This window comes from Rhamphochromis longiceps, linkage group LG5, assembly GCF_057381845.1.
Source record: "Rhamphochromis longiceps isolate RC_006_pf linkage group LG5, R_longiceps_female_GT1.1, whole genome shotgun sequence".
Lineage (NCBI taxonomy): Eukaryota > Metazoa > Chordata > Actinopteri > Cichliformes > Cichlidae > Rhamphochromis > Rhamphochromis longiceps.
In genome coordinates this window covers 18,727,369-18,748,281 of record NC_140561.1, presented here as the reverse complement: position 1 = coordinate 18,748,281, position 20,913 = coordinate 18,727,369, and the positions used below count along the sequence as shown (strand labels likewise).

The following is a 20,913-nucleotide window of genomic DNA, read 5'->3' as shown; positions in this document are numbered from 1 at the left end:
GATAATTGTCAAGTACTCCTTTACAGAGCACATTGTGAAAAACAATAATTTCAGCAGTATCTGCAGTACATGTAGCAGAATAGCATCAACCAATCACATGGTGGTGGAGAGGCATCTTCACTAAATAACTAGCACTGTGAAATTCATTGCTAGAACGTAAAAACAATGCCTCTGTCATCTTTTCAATATAACTTTAACAAACTGTATAAATATAATAAATATAAATATATAAATTTATATACTCACCCATTCACTGCACTACTGCTCTTTTAAACAAATATGTAATCATGCAATCACATGGCAACAACTCAATACACTTAGGTATCCAGACATGGTATGGTCAAAATTTGGTGTAAATAATCTGAAAGCATGGATCCAGCCTTCCTTGTATTATGTATAAGGATTTTATTATTCTCTAAATATTGGCATTGACTCAAAAACCCACTGGTAACACCAACGAAAAAAGAACACAATTGAAGCCAAGGACATTTAACAGTTAAACAGCTGTCCCCCTCAATAAAAAGATCTCTCGACCCCACCAACGTCTGTCTGTGGCATAATGTCTACATGTGAGAGGCAACAGTCACGTTTTGCACCAGAAGTCCCGACTTACGATAAAAAGTCATGTTTTGCACCAGAAGTCATAATTTACGACAAAAAGTCAAAAGAACATTCAGGGTGGAAAACCAGTATACTGTGAAGAGTCCACGCACAAGTGGGACTAAACTAAAAAACGACACGTGAAAGCCGCTTCACCGGTTCGTACTCTGAGTTTTCATTCATTCGCACCTGTTCATGCATTCCGCTACATTCCAGCGTCCAGGCTGAGAGCCGCAGTGTTTAGATAATTGTGTTGACCTGTTGTAAGGGCACAATAGCGCTAACGAGTGTGCGCGCGTGCGCCTTTCTGTGCGTGCACGCGCTAGGCGGTGCCACTATCTGTAATTATGTCGCTAAAAGCTCCTCCTCCGCCCATTCTTAATCCCTTATCCGCTAATACCGCAGTAGACATTCACCCACAACCACCAGCTGCCATCAAACAGCATAGCAGCGGTGTATGCTGCTGGAGAAGCTACGAGAGACTTTATTTCCCCCCATCCTCCGTCCCAGGAGAGAGAGTCAAGGTAAGAAGCCTGTTAGAGTTCACAAGCCCTCCTCCTTCTGTCCGAGCACCTGTGCAGCACTTCGAGAGCCGAACAAGTTAAAATATTATGTAAATGTGTGCCTTTGTGTGTGGTGTGTGTGTGTGTCAGCCAGGCTGACATCCTGGCTTCACATTATAATCCTGTTTGACGGATGCCCCCTTTTAAAAGGGGTCTTAATTGCTGCTTTGCTCATTAAACTGATGGGAAGTTAAAAAGTGGTTTTAGCCGGACAGGTACACCTGCACAACCAGAAAATCTACAGGCCAGTGTTACATCTACTCCTCCGCTTCTCTGCTGCTGGCAGTTGATCGTCAGTAGTCACAATCTGGAGCTCTTGATGTTATTACTTGTTACTCCTCAGCTCCATGTTTACAGGATGATACAATCTGATTTTCACTACTCTTTCCTTAAAATCAGCAGTGGTCAGTGAAGCAATGTTGTTTTAATAGCAAGTTTTTAGATTGGTATCCCTTAAGAAAAGTATGCTCTGTTCATTAGTGGCAGTCCCAGGAATGGAGGCAAACCAGTTCTGCTGACACAAAACACAAAACATGACGTAAAACATGTTACATGTATGGCTGCCTCCTAGTTTCTGCAGTCTCCTTGGCCAGGTTAGTGCTTTATCTGGGTGTTATTGACACCTCTGTGAATGTCCAGTCACTGTTCCCTCATTCTTCAGGGAGCAGACCAGGATGGCCTCCTCTGATGATACAGAAGGGTCTCTGACTCCTGTGGATTTTATCCAGCTGCAGCACTACATGGAAGGTAAGTTTCCATTTTCTACATTGTTTTTTAACCTGTAAGTAAAGTAAACTGGAACAATAATCGTAATAATAATAAAGTTGACACGTTTATTACAGATTAAAAATGTATATACAAATCCCTTTACACCAAGCACTTGATGCACACAAGATACACTGTTGTGTTTGTATCAAAGGCATAAAACTAAAGCAATGAGTGATTACTGAGGCCAAAGACGACAGCGTCCAGGACAGAATATAAAAACAATGCGTGCATTAAAACTGTAATTAGAGCCACGCAAGTCTCAAGTGCATTCTCACTAACAAAATGCAGTGTAACTCAATACTCTGGCAAATTTCTCTGTTAAATTAATAAAGCAGCGGTAGCTCAATATGCCATTTATTTCACAGTGTCAGTTTATGACTGTAAATGTATTTTTTAAAAACTCCATCCATGTACACTGAATTCAGGCTTTCACCTTTCTGAGGATGAACTGGCCAGATGTGTTATGATAGCTCCGCTCTCGATCTGTGTAACTGTCTTCCATCTAATCTAACACTAACACTAACACTCTTCTTGGCTGCACAGACACTGGAAACCACATCACACATTTACAAAAAAGTGTAATTTTTACTTTACTTTACACTTTTGTTTCACTCCTTTTTAATGAATTAAACATCTGAGCACTGGATAATGTCAGAATAAATATCGGAAGTCTTCAGAACGATTTATGAAGGCAGTGAAAAAAAAAGCAAGATAAGTGGAGACGGGAGTGTCGCAGGCAAAGTCCAACAAAAATATGAAAAGTTAACTTTGTAGATCCTAACCTGCAACACATGTGCACTCTGCTCCTGCATGTAGGCGGAAACATTTCAGTTAAAATTGCAGTCGGTATCACTGCCTTACTTTAATGCTACTCATTCAGCAGCCACCCAAAATCACAAGCGGCAACTCCCAAACATAAGTGCATGCTGCCCCTTCGCTGGGGCTGGAGCGAACGCAGAATTACATGCACGTGTTGACAAAAAAGTGTGTGCTAAAGGGCTGAAAATAATCCACTGTCCACTCAAAGGCTTTAGAAGAAATGAAATGGGTCTGTAGGCTTTTAGTGTTTGCACGCTGGATAATGGATGAATGGATAATTACACTTGCTCCTCTCCAGACCTGGGAAAGGTAGTGTGTGCATTACCTCACACTGCAAGGCCCAAACCCAGATTTAATGACTGACAGTCACAGTGTATCCACATCTACAGCTACGTTTTGACCTCTCTGATCTTCTCCCTGCAGAGAGCAATTTGAGGGTGAAAGATGTGATTAAGGAGTTTCATCCAGGCGGTCGATTCTCTCAGCACAGCTTTGGAGAGGTAACTTTTTTAGGCAATCATATACTATATTTCCCGTGTCAAATGTTCCTAATACTCTACTTATTACAAACAAATCAAACATGAATTTATTCATTTGTATTATTAGTTGTAAAAGTTTGCTTTACCTCTATTTTTAACAATGTTCTTGATTAAAAACGCACACGGTCTTTTTAGGAAGCTTTCTACCACTTTTTTATGACATTTTCTAAAAATCGTAGTCAGACTGTTGCTCTGAATGTAAATGTTTTATCCTTTTGTCTCATTTGGAAATAACTTCAACTTCTCTCTTTAGTGCGTCGATGCCGAGGGCTTCTGTCTCTTTCTCAAGACCTACTTAGAAGTGGACGACTTCCCTGCAGATTTCTGCCAGCGGCTTTTTCGTTATTTCCAAAACGTGGAGCAAAACGGCTCCTTGAAGAGCCCTCAGCCCAAAGAAGGTAAAGACTTTTTATATTCTGACTTTGTTGTCCTTTAACAAAACTGTGCAGCACAGAGTTTGGGGGAAAAATGTTCTTTGCACTCCTATTCAGTCCTGGATGTGGCTGGAAACGCTGCACAAAACTCCCAGAAAACTATCAAAAGAAAGACTGATCTGCTAAGGTAGTATTTTTTCAGTGACCACCTGTTTGTGTGCTTATTATTTTTTTCATATCTTGCTGTCTGGTCACAGTAATGACGCTGAAGGCCGAACTTTGCAGATTAGTGCACCTGGTCCAGCAACAAAACTATGATAAAATACTTACTTTGATATCCCACCAATTTTCATCTGCTGTTTTTTTTAAAAAAAACCTCACTAAATCTGAGGACTGTGTTCGTTTCTTGTTTTTCAGGTGGAGTCTTTCTTCGTGATGTGTCCTGTTACTTCTCAGTGTTGGAGAAAGAACAGCCGCGGGAGAAGCTCGAATGTTGGTTTGACTTATCTTTTGATCATATTGGGAGTTTTTATTGTAGTTGCAGCTGCATTTAATCCACATTTATTGCTGAGGTCTTAAAATTGAGGATATGCGACTGTAAAACCCACGGTTAGCTAACTGACTAACTGACTTTGTTTGGTTCTAGTTACATTCAAACTTTACGACAAAGATGGCAACGGACTCCTGGACAGCTCTGTAAGTTACTCAAAATTACTGACAAGGGGATAGATATAGATCTATGTGTATAGTGTAAAAAAACCTGTTGATTCATGTTGAAAAAATTAAGGTACTGAAATTCATCTCTCTAGAGTTAGACTTATATCTGTACATGTGGACTCAGTTTTGGCCAGTTCTTCGCATATATAACTTCTCTGGCTGTAGCATACATAATGTTTTAATTTTGCGATGTTTTAAGTGCATTGCACTTGGCGCCTCGCTGACTGTCTTAGATTACTTTTGCGCGCTAGTTTGGATGGATACAGTTACACCCAATCTCACCAGAACTCTTTTGTCTCTCTTTCAGGAAGTGGATCGTATAATCACTCAAATGATGCGTGCCGCTGATTATCTGGGCTGGGACGTGACTGAACTCAGACCAGTATGAGTCTTTTTTTCTGTTTGTTTCTTCTTCTTATTCTGCATGGCTTTTGAACTTTTTTGTTTACCAGCCCACATAAAGTGTGGCACCTGAAAACACAGGCTGAGGGTGTGACAGAAGATTCGTATAAATTTCTGGTGTTTTGTGATGGAACAGGTGCTCAAAGACATGATGACAGCGATTGATGTGGATGATAGTGGCACCGTCACTCTGGAGGAGTGGCTGAAGGGAGGCATGAACAATGCACCTTTACTTGTTCTGCTGGGGCTGAAGGTGAAAAAAAAAACATTTTATGCAATCCTTCCTTTCTTTGTTAAACTGCCTTGACTTAACTAAAAGATCTGACCAACTGCTGTTATTTTCTCTTATTCCCAAAAGATGACGGAAAAGGATGGGCAGCACATATGGACGATGAAGCATTTTAACAAGCCAACCTACTGCAGCGTGTGTGAGAGCATGCTGCTCGGCCTTGGGAAGCAAGGACTCAGCTGCAACTGTAAGAGCTCACAACCGCCACCAGGGGGAAGCCAAGCTCCTCTTACACTGTATAAATGAACTGGTGGAGACGTGCATTTTACAGTGACACCTGTACACTCTGCTTTCTATCAGCATCGCTGCAGTTTCTGATATTAAACGTTAAGAACCTTTCTCACCCACTGCATTTTCTCCTTCTAGGCTGCAAGTACATCGTCCACAGCCAGTGTGCCAACAAGAATCCCGAGCCCTGCGCTCGTACCTTTGTCAAATCTAAACAGGAAATTGGTGTAAGGAACACAATGATTGCTTTTAATTTCCCTTTGGTTTATGTATATTTCTGCTTTTAGATATCCGGTTACATTTACAACAGCACTTACGTTTTATGCAAAATGCTATTTTCAGTGCGTTTATGGGGATATAGTCGCATCTTCTCTCTTCACCTGTTCTCTTTTTAAAAACCAAACGGCAATGACCACAAGCACATTAAGAACAGGGAACTTTAGAGTGCATTAGTCAGTAAGTGCAGCCTCTGTTTTTTTCACTGTTTTTAAAAAAAATGAGGATTACTGCCTGCACAATCTGCTCTGTACATCTGTTAAACGTCCCACTTTTGCACAAGCACAGATAGTAGCCTGGTCACTTTCTTTCCTGCAGCAGCAGACACAGTAAAAAAAAAAATCCGTAATGAGCTGCTGTGGGAGGTGGAACTGGTTTGTTTTTATTCGATCTGCCAGTTCAGTTCAATCATGAAGCCATAAATCTGCAGCTATTTTCCACAGCTGCTTAGGAGCAGGGTGTATTCTGTACTGAGTCCTTTAAAGTCAGCTATAACATAATTTTTCCTGCAGCCATGCAGGGATGGGTTGCCACATAAGTCGGCTCAAACAAGCCAGCATGAATGAATGAATGAATATGTGAACATAGCGCTACCCATCCATGCTGTCAAATTAGTTGTTTTTTCCAGATTTCAAAAAAGAAAAAAAGTGATCCCAGTGATTTCTTCTGTGATGTTTATACACTAGATTAAAGCAGGTAGGTTCTTTGGTTCACCCGCATCTGCTGGTTGAACTTATCCACCTTTAAAACTGAGTATTCACTTTCTGTAAATATTCATGACTCACAATGTGAAAACAATACCAGACAACGTTACCGCTGGTGCTAAGTGGCAGTTTGTGCATAATGCCTGTTTCGTGCCTCCTCTGCATCTCAGATACCAGCTCATGACTGGATCAGAGCTGATTGCGGTGCCAGCAAGTGTGATGTCTGCAATAAGAAGATCAAAACTTTGGCCGGGAAGCGCTGCGTGTGGTGCCAGGAGTTGGTGAGTACGTTAGTGAATACAGAGATTGCATGTGATCGGGCCTGCTTAGTATCATATCACTGTGGAATCGGAGGTAGAGTGGGGTCCTCCACCAACTGGGTGGCTACCAGCTGGCTCCTCCAGTCAGTATGTCGAAGTATGATGACTCCATTGGAGTGCGAGAGTGTGTGTGTGCACTCAGGCATGGAAAACGGTGCTTGTATGAATGTGTGTAATTGGCTGAAAAGTATTGCTCTGTCTATATAGCTGAATGAGTAAGAACAGATTACCATTTTTAATTTACTGAGTATTGTTTTGTTTTTTTAAGCGTCATGATGAATGTGTTTTGCGTGGCTTATCGAACTGTGACTGCGGGCCACTGAAAGATCATATACTGCCTCCGTGGGCCATTTACGCTGTCTCAAAGGTAAAATGACTCTAAATTACTCTATGAATGTAGATTTTTAGGCCATCTGTCTGTGAGCTGGTCACTAAGTTTTTGTTTCTGGCAGGAGGAGGACACCAGCCTGTTGAATGTCACTCTTGATGGCCACATCCTGCAGGTCTCCCAATATCAAATCTCACTAAATAAACTGAATTTAGAGCCACCAGAGCTATTATATGTATATAAAACATATAACTCAATGTCTGTGTATTTTGCAGATGATTTACATAATCTAATGGATCCTAATCTGTGGGATTTTTTCAGATTGTTCCTGTTCCTCGTACCCACCCTCTGCTGGTGTTTGTAAACCCAAAAAGTGGAGGAAAACAAGGCGAACGGTAGGCAGCACAGTCCTATGGGATCAGAAGTTTCACGCTCCATACTAAAAAATCTGACATTTTGGAGATGCTTGCTTCCATATCAATACATAGGATAATACTGTGTCATTGGCAGTTTATAACAGCTTTTGCTTTGTCTTTGCAGAGTGCTCAGGAAGTTTCAGTACCTGTTGAATCCACGCCAAGTATACAATCTGTCCGATGGAGGCCCTGCTCCAGGGTACAGCAGTGCACATTAAACACATTATAGGACTCTATAGGATTTCAAATGCACATGTCATTTGAGTATATTTATGTTAATGCTGACTCTGTCTTTCAGTCTGCACTTCTTTCGTAATCTGTGCGACTACAGGATCTTGGTGTGTGGAGGAGACGGCACCGTTGGGTGGCTTCTGGATGCTTTAGGTAATGCGTGTCCTGCTGAGTTTCAGACAGCAGGTTGAGCTAACCGTCTGAAGCACTAAATAACATCTCTTGTGATTTTAGACAAAGAAAACCTCCAGGTGAATCCTTCTGTAGCTGTGCTGCCTCTGGGCACTGGGAATGACCTGGCTCGCTGCCTACGCTGGGGAGGAGGTAACAACAATCAAAACAGGAACTTTAATGAAAGTGTCAGATGTCAGTTACATATTTAAGCTGTTTCTATCATAATCCCATGAAAGGATACGACGGGTCAGATTTGAAAGAAATCATGAAAGAGATTGAAGGGAGTGAGTTGGTCCCCATGGACCGCTGGAGTATCCAAGTGATACCGAATGACCCTCATGAGGCAGGAGACCCTGTGCCCAATGAGATCATTAACAACTACTTTTCCATTGGAGTGGTGAGTCACGAACTCTACAGGGAGTTTGTGCATTCATCAGAAAAATGAATGCATTGCATGAAATATGATTCATGATCGTTTTTCATGTGATTGCACTTTCATCCTTGTGTGCAGGATGCTTCTATTGCTCATCGTTTCCACTCCATGAGAGAGAAACATCCCCAGAGGTTCAACAGCAGGTACGAATTTATGTTAGCAGTCTGAACCTTTTCTCATAAGAGGTGTAACAGAGCTCAGTCTACTTCACAAATAAATTCATGGCTTTTTTATTTGTGTGTTTGTTTTTGGTCAAATTCTTGTTCTCTGTCGTTTTAAGAATGAAGAACAAACTTAAGTATTTTGAATTTGCCACTTCGGAGACCCTCTCATCGTCCTGTAAGAGGCTGAAGGACTGTCTAACGATTGAGGTCGGAATTTCTGCCACAGTCAGGCTGTTTTACCAGAACTATGCATATTTGTGAATAATGCTGAAATGTTTTTATTTTGTTTTGTTTTGTATTTGCAACACCAGTGCTGCGGAAAACCTCTGGACCTGACTCGTGTCTCTCTAGAGGGCATAGCTGTCCTCAACATACCCAGCATGCACGGAGGCTCCAACCTCTGGGGTGAGTCTAAGAAGTCTGATGGCGTGGCAGGGCTGGAGCAGAGTGAGGTTATCACTGACCCTGAAGCTCTGAAAATAGTTTCCCAAGGTGAGACTCAGCTGTTTACACTCCTGAATCCTCACATATCATTGTCATAGATTGTAGTCCTGATTTGACATTTACAAACACTGTTAAATTACTCTGCTTTTTAACAACTCCTCAGATATAAGCGATAAACGATTGGAGGTGGTCGGGCTTGAAGGGGTTATAGAGATGGGACAAATCTATACTGGGCTGAAGAGCGCTGGGCACAGACTGGCACAGACCTCCCAGATTACCATTAGGTTGTGAACTTTACCTACTAAACAACAGGAATATTTTTCAGTACCATACAGTGTGTGTATATGTAGTGCAGTATAATTACACATTGCTGTTATTGCTCCCTATGTGCAGGACATCTAAAGCATTTCCAATGCAGATCGATGGTGAGCCCTGGATGCAGCCTCCTTGTACTGTAAGCATTATTAAATAATATGATGAGGGGGAAGAGAAGAGACAACGGCAACATAATGCAATCTAAAACATTTATAAATGTCTTTTGATCAGAAATTGAATCATGTTACTTCTACAGCAAGTATAACCAGAATTGATTGTGATTAATATAACTTAAAAGAGATACTTGAAGCAATTTGGAGGTCAAGTCCAAGTGTCCATCTTTACTGACCAGCAGATATTAACACAAGATCATTGGCTCTCGCTTAGAACTGAGTGGCAGCGCTACTTTCAGACCACCTCACAATTGTTATGTGGGTAAGACAGAAAGAGGCAATCATGTGCAAGTATTATGGGGATGTTCCAAACTGTTTCCTTTTTGGAGACATGTTTTGGATTTTGTGGGCCAATATTTGAAGTGCAATTTGCCCTGTTCACAAAAAGACTGTGTCCCCTTGGGGACAGGGGTGTCCTAGCACAGCTGGATAAGTCTGTAATGAGAGTATTAATGATTGGTTTAGTGACTTCTGCTAAAATGTAGACAGTTAAAGAGCAATGGGAATGGTTTCTGTGCGTTCATATCCAAAGACAAATTAAAAAATAACTTGATATGAGCCACATAGTATCTACTGACAGCTGGGCAAATGAATAGTTACCCAGCAACAAAGAAGGAGCTCTGTGGCTAACCTAAACTAACCTAAATTGCATCTTTTATGAATTTTAGATCCACATAACTCACAAGAACCAAGCTAGCATGCTAATGGCTCCACCTACCAAACCATCCAGCTTCTTTCACCTCAAATAGAGTCGTGGCTCCTACGTCCTCTGGCCCTCTGAGGATCACTGCAGCTCACCAGCGTTGGATTGAGTGTGTAACCGTGTGTTGTCATTGTTTACTTCCTTTGCCCCCAGTTCCTGACATCATTTTAAGATACTGCTTTCATAGAGAGATGCCACACTGACAAACCAATATCAAAAGTGCAAACTTGACAAGTTTGACTGCTGCTTTTGTGTGCCAATTTTCATGCAATGCATTATGTTTCTATAGATAAAGGATCAGAGCACATTGTGTACCTACAGTATAAGCACAAGGAACATGCATGTACTAGCTGTATTTTATGTTGTGATGTTTTGTTGTGCTAAATCATATTTACAGTAGTATCTGTACTTCCTTGTGCAGCTTGTGACAAAAAGCAGTTCACCAAATAAACTGTCCTGTGTGTTGACATGTATTTCATTGCCAGTGTTCATCCAGTTGAGAGACAATAAGATAGATAAGAAGATATTCATGTGAATGTTTTGACTGTTTCTTAAAGAACTGTTGATAGAATAATGCAAGGAACTCTTGATTGAATGTAACTGAATATGTGTTTTTTTGGGTTTTTTTGAGTTATGAAAGTGATAAAGAGAGAGGCATTCAATACAGCCCTCCCATATTTAACGAGTTTAATGGCAGCAGCATTCCACTGTGTCTAATATGCCCGGTGTACATACCTGAAATCATATTTAATGTTAGCTTCTTTACCAATTTTGTCCTGTAACCTCACTTTGTCAATTTAATTCTTTGTGTCAACACTTTTATTAGACTCCTTCGCACTGAAAAAGCTTCTCAAACACACAGACATGACTGATGAGGTCATGCTAACATTGGGTGGAAGCTAGCCAAAGTATTCTACTTTGTGATTGAATAAATAAAGTTTAAAGCTAAGATATTGTTTTGGCAATGTGTTTTCAACTTTCAGTAGTCTTGTGTTGGATATTGAGTGTACTTGTTTACACTTGTAATGTGCTTGTACTGGGCTGCAAACACTTTTTCTTTCAAAAATGCCTAAATTCTTCTTGGAACTGATTCAACAAGTTGCTGGAAATATTTCTCAGAGAATTCGGTCCATGCTGACATGATAGCATCACAGTTGCTGCAGATTTATCAGCTGCACATCCATGACATGAGTTTCCCGTTACACCATGTCTCTAAGGTGCTCTACTGAATTTAAATCTGGTGACTGCTGAGACCACATGAGTGAACTCATTGTCATGTTTGGGAAACCGGTTTGTGATTATTTGAACGTTGTGATGAGGGATGTTCACTGTGAAAGATGAATACATTGTGGTTGTAAATGGATTAGCAACAAAACTCAGGTAGGCTGTGGTGTTTAAACGATGTTCAGTTGGTACTAAGAGGTCCAAAGTGTTCCAAGCCACTGGCCACTCTCCTTTGACCTCCGACATCAACAAGGCTTTTTAACCCAGAGGACTGCTGCTCACTGGATACTCATTTTACTCACCAGATGATTGTGTGGGAAAATTCCAGTAAGCAGCAGTTTCTGAAATATTCAGACTGGCACCAACAATATTAAAAGTTGCTCAGTTCTCAGTATGAACTTGAGCAGTATGTCTTGATCATGTCTAAATGCACTGAGTTGCTGCCATCTGATTGGCTGATGAGACATATGTGTGTGGTTGTTTAAGTCTATTCAACAAATACTTTTTGTTTTCTGTCCTTTGGATGTGTGTCTACACTATAATGTCTCCCCATGAAGGTCTTGCAATAATTTTCTGAAGATACAAAAGAAAAATCTCTTTATTCTTATTGTAAATGGGAGGTTAATTGAGATATGGAATCTGCTACCTGTTATTGTTATATTAATTCACACATTTATTTACCTAATAGGCATGACTATGGAGCATTTCCCTTGTACTAAAACAGGTCAGCCTGGAGTGGGGCAGATTTTGCGTTGGCGTGGGAGGAAGAGCACGAGGACTAATCCCAAGGTAGGCTACGTAGGTTTGGTGGAGAAAAAAAAAGGGCAACAGCGAAGTTTGGTGTGACCTGTTTGGCATGTTTGGGCAGGAAGCGTCAGGCGCTACCAGAGAGGAAGATAGCGGGTATGAAAGATTAAATAAAAATTTTTTTGCCATTAAGCCATTTTAAAAACATGTTCGCAATTACAAATGATACGAGCAGTAATCTTATATTTAGATATGAAATCCTCTTTGACTTTATTTGAATACACAGAGATGATTTAACGCTGCTGGCTCGCGTTAACAGTTCAACAAAAATTCATCGAAAGCACAGCAGCAGTCACTATTTATCGTATTTATTTTCACAAAATCTGGCAAACGAGAAAAAAAAGTTCATTTTTAATGAAACCTATTAAGCATGCTACGTAAAGGATTCAGAAAACTAACACTGGATGTGATACTCTCCCTTTTTATTCGCGTGTGTGTTTTCCACCGTGAAAGATAAAACACAAACCCCCGTAATTATCTCTGGTAACTGCAGGCAGCATCTACAGCTGCGTCATCGTCAGGTCTCCGGTCTCAGTTGCTTGAACAAGCCCCCTCACTTTCTTTACACAAGCTGGATCATGCCCAAGTATCCCCAGAGAGGGTTCAAGTGTTCAAGAGCGTGCTGGTTTGCAGTGGGCGGGTATTAAGTGATGTTTAAACTAATGCTGACAAATTTACAAAGTAAATGTAAGTTTAAATTGTTGGTTTTGACAATAGTTTATACAGGACTCGGGGTATTTATATTCTTGTAACAGAAGTGCTTAATAAGCACAGACGAAGAGATTTAAAGGTCATTTTTGATCTCAGAAACATCAATTACAAAAACAAATCTAAACAAATTTCTGTTTGAATATTACATATCTGTAGAGTTAACTGACAGCTCCAAAGAAGTTTACAGAGTTAACAGTCAATATGCTTCAGAAGTCACTGACATATTTGGAAATGTGTTTCATAGTCCCGGGTTTGGACATGGAGTTTTGAGTCTTCTGACTGAAGTCTTGCTATTTGATGTTCTGTTTGGTTCCTAATACTTTTTACTTCCTTCTTTATATTTCGAGCCTTTAGCACTTTGTTTCAGTGTATTCCCATTTGTATTCCAGTTATTTATTTTAGTACGTTTGCTTGTATTATTTTTCCTAGCTTGCCCCCCAATGTTCTTGTACGCAACATTTGAATATGTTAGTCATTGTCTCATGTTTTTTATATTTACTTTTCCTTTGTATCCTCATCCCTGATTAGCCTCACCTATCCTTCTTCACCCAGCTGCCACTCAGTCTTATTAATAATTATTATTAATTTTGCATTTGTAATTAAAAATTGTAATGGACCACGCTCTTGAATAATTTCAGCAATTAAAAATGCGAGTAAAAGTATGAAGTAAATATAAAAACATAACAAGTAAAAAGTATATTTCCAGTTAAAACGTTTAAAAGTGCTTGTGATGATTTCCCCCCCAAAGCGTTTAGTTGCGAAACAGTAGAGACTTTCTATTTTCTGAAAAATTGAAAAAAATATGCAGGTGTTTCCCGGTCTGATACCTGATAACACACCCCGCTGGTGTAAACTTGTATAATATCCACATTTCCAGCCAAAAAACGTCTGCGCCTCCAAATTGCGGTTATTTTTAGAATTTTTCATCCAGTAATAGCCCCACGTGAACGCCGCTTTCGTTGCGGTGTATTTTTAGCAGGTACGCTCCCTCGGATCTTGCGTCAATGGAATCCCGTGCGTGCGTCACACGGAAGAACGTCTGCGTCGAGCCCAGAGCTGATTGGCTGCCGACCCGGAACGTTCCACCGCCCCAAAACCATGTTTGGGCACAGGCACGCCTTTTTGTCGATGCAGCCCAAAATAAAACAAGAGTGTAGCGGAGTGGAGCCCGTCTGCCTCGGTCTGACCCGGAGTGTGTTGTGTGTGAATGTGCCTGAATGAGTGTGTGTGCTGACAGAAGCTAACCGAGGTGACATTTATCTTTTTTTCTCTAATTTGGAATAAATGAAAAACGTCAAATTCGGGATATTTGCATAAACCAGGTGAGTAAAAAGTGGACTTTTAGTGAGTTGTTATTGTTTTTTATTTATTACTGCTGCTGTTAGATGCGCATGTTTGCATCTTTACTTCTAAATAAGTATCTCTGTCATAGCTTAAGCTCATAAGGCAAAATGGTTATCAGTAGCTTGAGGTTTGCATCAGTTTACTTACTAATATAAAAACTAATTTTTTGATGGTGTCATATTTGCTCTAGTTCAACTACCTGCCGGAGGTCATGATTTTAAGTGTCCACTTGATTTGGCTAGACCCTCACTGGTATAAAAGAAGGGATATGAGTGTTATATTTAGCCATAATAAACTTAAACAGTGCAGACTGATATTTTTCTAATTCTTATAATATGATGAAGTGAATTATGGGAGTGTATTTTGATATTAACGTGGACATTTTACGGTATCTGCAAGTACTAATATGACTGCTGTGATTCTACTATTTCCATTTGTTCAAATTTTGTCCTCTGTTGTCAGTATGTGCTTGTGTTAATGGCCTTCATGCTCTATAACACTGTTGGGAAATGAGAAGATTCATAAAATTGTTTGCATTTACATGCTGAAAACTATTTGGGCCCTTCGGCAGTTTTGTTTCCACACGATTCAAATATAGCTGTGCAAATTTAAGTTCAACTTTCAAAGAACATGCTTCAGCTTCTGTATTGAGAAAAAAAATAAAAAGCTATAAAATGAAGAAGTAAGGACACTTGTAGATACACGCCCATCCACCCATGCACATAAACAGACTTTGCCACTATTCCCATTTCAGCTGGCAGTCAGCCCACCCCGACATACAATCTGCAACACGCCCCAGTACAGGCGTTGTGAAAGAGGGGTTGCCCTCTACTGAAGGAGGTTTTTAGAGCGTTAACAGCCAGTAACACAATATCTGACAATACCTGACTGCTCCGCTGGACCACCCTCTGCATTTTTTTCAAGGGGACGAATAGGCCCCTTGATAAAGTTAGAGGCATGTTGGGGAAATGAGATGGACATTTCAGGTGTTAATGTTGCCCTCTGTTTAGATTGTTATAGAGGAAGCATTAAGAAATGCTGACCATTATATATCCAGTAGCAATATCTAGTTTCTAACACATGTTTAAAGAGTCAGCTCATTACTGGGGCCATTTGTCTCGAGTGATTTAACTCACTTGGTTTTATTTCGAAAAATGATCACAAAGTCATATTTACTGCACTAATTTGAGATGGGAATATCTGACTTAGACTGTGTTGCTTTAAATCTACCTCACAAAGATGCAGTGTTCAGATAGAGAATTTAATAAAGTCGTGTTTGTTACCCAGAAATGAATCAGTATTTATCTTTAAGGATTTATTTTAGTTGTTTTAAATGTTGGTTTTCTCTTTCCTAGCAATGCCCTGTGTACAAACCCAGTATGCATCCCTGCCCCATGACAACTACTTCAGCTCTGAGTTCTTGAATCCTGACCTCAGTGCCACACTGGTGATGGACTTCAGTGGCCAAAAGGACCAGCTGTCCACATCTTCATTGCCCAGCATCAACACTTTGGTTGGAAATGGCTATGTCGGGGAGTTTGATGCATATTCCTGTAAGATTACCACCTCTCCTCCTGCCTCTACGGTTTCATTCAGCCACACAGGAGTAGCTGAAAGCACCAGCTCTCAGATGCACAGCCAGGCCTTCATGCTGGATGATCTCCAGGTATATGGCTGCTACCCAGGATCCTTTGCACTCAACTGCCTTGACGAAACGCTGTCGTCATGCAGCTCTGACTACTATGGCAGCCCAGTCTATGCCACTGCTTCTCCTCCAACACCAAGCTTTCAGACAGAGTCTGCACCTGTCTGGGATTCCCCTTTCAGCCCCTACCCCTCAGCCCCCCTGACCTCTGTGGCTGACAAGGCTGCCATAGCTCAGCAGCTTTCCTTTTTCACCTTCAGCTCTGCACCAGAACAACACTCCCCCATGGGGCAGCAGCACCAGGATGCTCAGCCAAGCCAGGAAGACCACTTCTTCCTGTCTCCTCAGCAGCATGTTTCCCCACTTCACTGCCCCCCAGTTTCTCTGGAGCATAGACTTCTAGAAAGCCCCAAGACAGCGGAGGGTGCCATGATGTCTCCTAAAACGCAAAACCCAGGATCCAACGAGAGTCGCTGTGCAGTTTGTGGTGATAACGCTTCCTGCCAGCACTATGGAGTCCGTACCTGTGAGGGATGCAAAGGTTTTTTCAAGGTAAAAAAAAGAAAAGAAGATATTTAGCAGCTTTAAGATTACAGATTTGTTTGACTGAGTACATGATGCTGCAGTCATCAAGGAGAATAAACCTGCAGTCATAGCTGATATCTCAGTGTGTGTGTCATGTATGCAACAAGTAACAAAAAAACTGCAGTAATTATGCATGTGTGCACATATGTTTCATATATTTAAGATGATTTAGATTCACTGACAAAGTGAGCAAACCACATCCACCAGAGAGCAGTCATGTTATATTTTTTAAACTGTGCAATCACGGCGATAATTCTTCAGAAATATATTTATAAAGTGAGTTTGTGTGTGCTAACGTAAGACACAAGTGCACAGCTTCAGTATTGGCAAATAATAAAATTATTACATTGTTTTAAAAATATTTTTAGCACTTATACTGAGCAGTAATGTACCAGTTATCACTGTATCTTTGTTTAAGAGAGGCTCACAGTTGATTGAGCAGAAATCCATCAATCTGTTTTCTTAACCACTCATCCAAGTCAGGGTTGCTGGTGATCAGAAATTGATGCTATAAACAAAAATAAGACTTGTGCATTTCAGTCACTTGCAGTCGTATATGTTTGCCACATTATGATTCCATATTAATGTGTTTTCTTTGTGTGTTTGACAGCGAACTGTCCAGAAAAATGCAAAGTATGTGTGCCTTGCCAATAAAGACTGTCCAGTAGACAAGAGGAGGAGAAACCGATGCCAGTTCTGTCGTTTCCAGAAATGTCTTGCAGTGGGAATGGTCAAAGAAGGTAATGCAATGTGATACTCTTTCAAAGCTCGCAGTGGCTAATGCATGACAGCCACAAATCGGGGTTCGTAATGACAGTTTTGCAGCAGCAAAGCCAGGAAGCTCAGAGACATATGTAACCAGAGCTTTACATTGACAGTTGAAGAAAAAGGGAAACGTCAGCTGATACAGCTTTTGTTTTTCAAATGCCGAAAGAGTCATGTAGGAGTCATAAACATGTTCCTCGCCTTGTCCTCTTTTAGTTGTTCGTAGGGACAGCCTTAAAGGTCGCAGAGGTCGCCTGCCCTCCAAGCCCAAGATCCCAGTTGAGGCTTCATCCACGACCCCCAGTGTCAACATCATAGCTTCGCTTGTCAGGGCTCATCTAGACTCAAGCCCAACCATCGGAAAGCTTGACTATTCCAAGGTAACTCAAAACTTGTAGCTAACCCATGTCTTCTTCATCTGAATTTACACTGGTGACAATGTAGAGTCAAACCAACAGCACTAAATAGCCCTCTGAAAATCTCTTTAGCTAACTAACCCTTTTTTCCCCTCCTCAGTACCAGGAGACAGCAGACAGCTCGAAAGAGAAGGAGGATGCTGGTGATATCCAGCAGTTCTATGATTTACTGACTGGTTCCTTGGATGTGATAAGGAAATGGGCTCAAGCCATCCCAGGATTCACGGACTTCTGCACAGAAGACCAGGAGCTGCTCCTCGAATCTGCTTTTGTTGAACTCTTTATCCTCCGCCTGGCTTACAGGTCAGTGTTCTTTCTTCTGCTGTTAAAAAAAAAGTGTGGTTCACTAATATTTTGCTACATTCCTTCACGTTGGTCAATGCTCTCACTGACGTAATGGTTTAAAATAATTCAGGTCAGATCCAGAAAAGAATGAGCTGATCTTCTGCAATGGCGTGGTGCTCCACCGACTACAGTGCGCTCGCAGTTTCGGTGACTGGATCGACTCCATAATGGATTTCTCGCACAGCCTTCGCCGCTTGAACTTAGACGTCTACTTGTTTTCCTGCCTCGCAGCCCTCGTCATCATCACCGGTAAAGAAGCTTTGTCTGCTTTTAGTGAATTTCATCGCATTTCAAGGTTGTCGTTATATTTGGGGTTTCTCATGGAAACTTCTTTTGCCCTTAGATCGTCACGGCCTCAAAGAGCCCAAGCGGGTCGAGGACTTTCAAAGTCACCTCATCGCTTGTCTAAGGGAACACGTGAGTGGAAATGGATCAGAACTGAGCCGGACGCAACCCAACTATCAGTCTCGCCTTCTGGGCAAACTGCCTGAACTGAGGACTCTGTGCACACAAGGCCTGCAGCGCATCTTCTACCTGAAACTGGAGGACCTGGTGCCTCCTCCTCCGATAGTGGAGAAAATCTTTATGGATACGCTGCCGTTTTAAAATGAACAAAAGAGTTCAAAAGCATCAAACGTGAGGTTTTTCACTCCACTCTACTAAACCTCCTTCTAGCATACGGAGGTGTGCTAGCATAGTTAAAGAGACCATTATTTTTTTATCTTTAAGTGCTATTAAATATAGTACCTGTGTGAATGCTGTAAAAGATTGATATTTCATGACACTGTTTATATATATTTCGTGTGCATTGGTAAAGGTGACTTTTTTGCAGTGCTATTTGTGAATCCTGTCCTGCTATGCAGCCTATAACACATGGATATCATGGTAGATGCCATGCAGTGTTAAATACTCAGAAACACACTAATTTTTTTAAAGCATGTTTTCAGAATTGCTTGATTGGCCCACTCAGAGGCCGAGATTGGAGATGACAGGCAGCTGTGAAAGAGTCCCACTTTTCCACAATAAAATACTTACTTATATCTTTCTATGGAAACTATAGCCGCAGTACTAAACATGCTCATGTGGAAGGTCTTGGACCAAAGTTTACCAAAGTTTTTATTTTGATACTACCAGTTAAAAACCTAATTGCCTTAAGCTGAAGAAAAAAATCTGCCATATCACTTCGCCTGTCACTTTTCAGCACCTTTTAAAGGCTGATTCAGGCGGCTCTCCTGTTAAACTGCATACACCTGTGACGACAGGCTTCTCGGGCTTTATGTAAGAATGAAAATTGACTTGCTAAGTGAAAATACAAAGTGCCTTTTCATAAAACCTCACTCCATCAACCACACTAAGTGAACCTTTATTCCAAACATCACATATAGCAAAGCCCTTTTATCACAGGCATGAGTCACAGGCTGTTTAAGACATGTAAAATTAAATTGTTCTGTTACAGAGGCACTGAACGTTAGAACCACGGTGGCGCCGTCCAGATCGAGTCTTGTATGATTTGTATAAATTAATGCCAGAAAATTCAAATTCGCAGGCAGACATATTTCTTGTCTTAGGCATCAGATACATTACATGTTGTGGACCTCAATTCTGTGACTGTAAATCTCTCCACCTGTCTTCCATATTTTTCAGAATTGTGCAGTTTTGTTTTGGTTGTTTTTTTATATACATGTTGGATTTATATTTTGATTTCAAAATGACCGAAAGAAAATTCTTAAGGAATCACGGTGAAACGTGATGACGTGAGCAGCTACGAGCACTTGAGTGTTCAAATGGTATGAAAAGTACTTCTTCTGTATGAGTTTGTGTGCGTGCAAAATAATGCCAGGCCTTTTGTAAAATGGTGCAAAAAAAAAAAAAAATTAAAAGGCAGCGAATACTTGATATTGAATCTTTTGGAAATCACCTTGAATTGACTTTGTTTAAATGTTAGGAAATAGGTAACTGCACAGATTAGAGTTTCTACAATTATCTAAAAAATGGTTGAAAGATAATTTAGCAGTTTTCACGTTCACCTAAAAAGCAATACATCTGCCGTTTATTCCACGAGAAGCAAATGGGATTGTGTTAAGAAGAGCATGTGATGTTAAAATTTGCCACATCAAAAGTGTGGAGCTACTGTGCTGTGGTGACTTCTTGTGAATAAGGGAGCAGCCAAAAGTAACTTTTAAGCCTAAAGACAGCCCAGGAATAAACAGTTATACTTACTGAAAAGGCTTAAAAATGACCACAAAAATAATTAGGAAGGTAGTTTCTAACAGTTCTTAGCTATTTTTTAAATGATGGGTTTGTTTGTGTCACATGGACTATCAGGATATTGACAGTCAATTATAATTAATTAATAATTGTGGGTTCCTTTCTTTATTCCTCATCATATGCTAAAGTAAGATGAACGAGTAAGAGCTCTATGCTGTGGTGGGTTACACATTTACTTAACAGCAAAAGGTCCCCGGTTTGATCCTGGCAGGAGACATGAATCTCTTAGTGGCTCCATCAGGAAAGGTATCCGGTGTAAAAATCTGCCAAGTCAAATATGCAGAGCTACCTACACTGGTGATCCCATGTGACTAAGGGAGCAGCCAAAAATGGCTTTTAGGTTACACTAAGATTGCTAGCATGGTTGAGATCTCTTTACTTCAATGTACATTGAAAATTTCCACCTTAAAATAGCAACCAAAAGTCATGCAGTAGCTGTGAAACCATAAGCATTGAGGCCCATTAAAGAGACACTTGAGAAAGAGAGGCCCGAACGAGATTTAAAAAATGTAAGCAAAATGCTTTCCTCCCTCACTGAAATGGAAATTAGAACAAATAACAGGGTTATGACTCAAAGGTTCAAAACCTCAAATTTGATGCAGTAAAATTAAGAATTACACATTAGTTCTTGTTGTACCAGTACGTGGCGGCCTCCTCGCTGACTCTGCCAGGTTGCCCTTGTTGCATTTTTAGAACAGCACGGCGGGGACCACCAGGACTGAATGCTAGCATGCCAACACTGTTGATAAGTTAGCAAGCTGCTGTTAGCATTAACTTCAAAGCATAACTGTGTCTAAATCGAGCCTCTCAGAGCTGTGTATTT

At 40.8% G+C, this 20,913-nt stretch overlaps 2 protein-coding genes across 3 annotated transcripts; both read left to right on the top strand.

Annotated features, from left to right (window-relative positions):
- The first annotated feature begins 967 nt into the window (after positions 1–967).
- Positions 968–10,931, top strand: dgkab (diacylglycerol kinase, alpha b). 2 transcript variants are annotated; one of them, XM_085406298.1, is made up of 25 exons: positions 989–1,124; positions 1,644–1,756; positions 1,825–1,910; positions 3,174–3,250; positions 3,543–3,687; positions 4,081–4,155; positions 4,310–4,359; positions 4,688–4,762; positions 4,919–5,035; positions 5,141–5,258; positions 5,438–5,526; positions 6,450–6,560; positions 6,868–6,966; positions 7,052–7,102; positions 7,249–7,322; positions 7,468–7,542; positions 7,642–7,727; positions 7,809–7,898; positions 7,985–8,145; positions 8,260–8,324; positions 8,462–8,552; positions 8,657–8,837; positions 8,953–9,073; positions 9,183–9,243; positions 9,946–10,931. In XM_085406298.1, exons 2-25 carry the CDS (start codon positions 1,716–1,718, stop codon positions 10,024–10,026), a joined length of 2,220 nt encoding a protein of 739 aa, XP_085262424.1. In that variant the 5' UTR covers positions 989–1,124; positions 1,644–1,715; the 3' UTR covers positions 10,027–10,931. The 2 variants fall into 2 exon arrangements, with proteins under 2 accessions (XP_085262425.1, XP_085262424.1); XM_085406299.1 differs by lacking the exon at positions 1,644–1,756 and having other exon boundaries at positions 968–1,124.
- A 2,975-nt stretch (positions 10,932–13,906) lies between these two features.
- LOC146669750 (putative nuclear hormone receptor HR38) lies at positions 13,907–20,117 on the top strand. The gene is made up of 7 exons (XM_085406297.1): positions 13,907–14,044; positions 15,422–16,263; positions 16,907–17,036; positions 17,278–17,441; positions 17,578–17,780; positions 17,893–18,071; positions 18,166–20,117. The coding sequence occupies exons 2-7, from the start codon at positions 15,424–15,426 to the stop codon at positions 18,426–18,428; spliced, it is 1,779 nt and encodes a 592-aa protein (XP_085262423.1). The 5' UTR covers positions 13,907–14,044; positions 15,422–15,423; the 3' UTR covers positions 18,429–20,117.
- Positions 20,118–20,913: the final 796 nt, after the last annotated feature.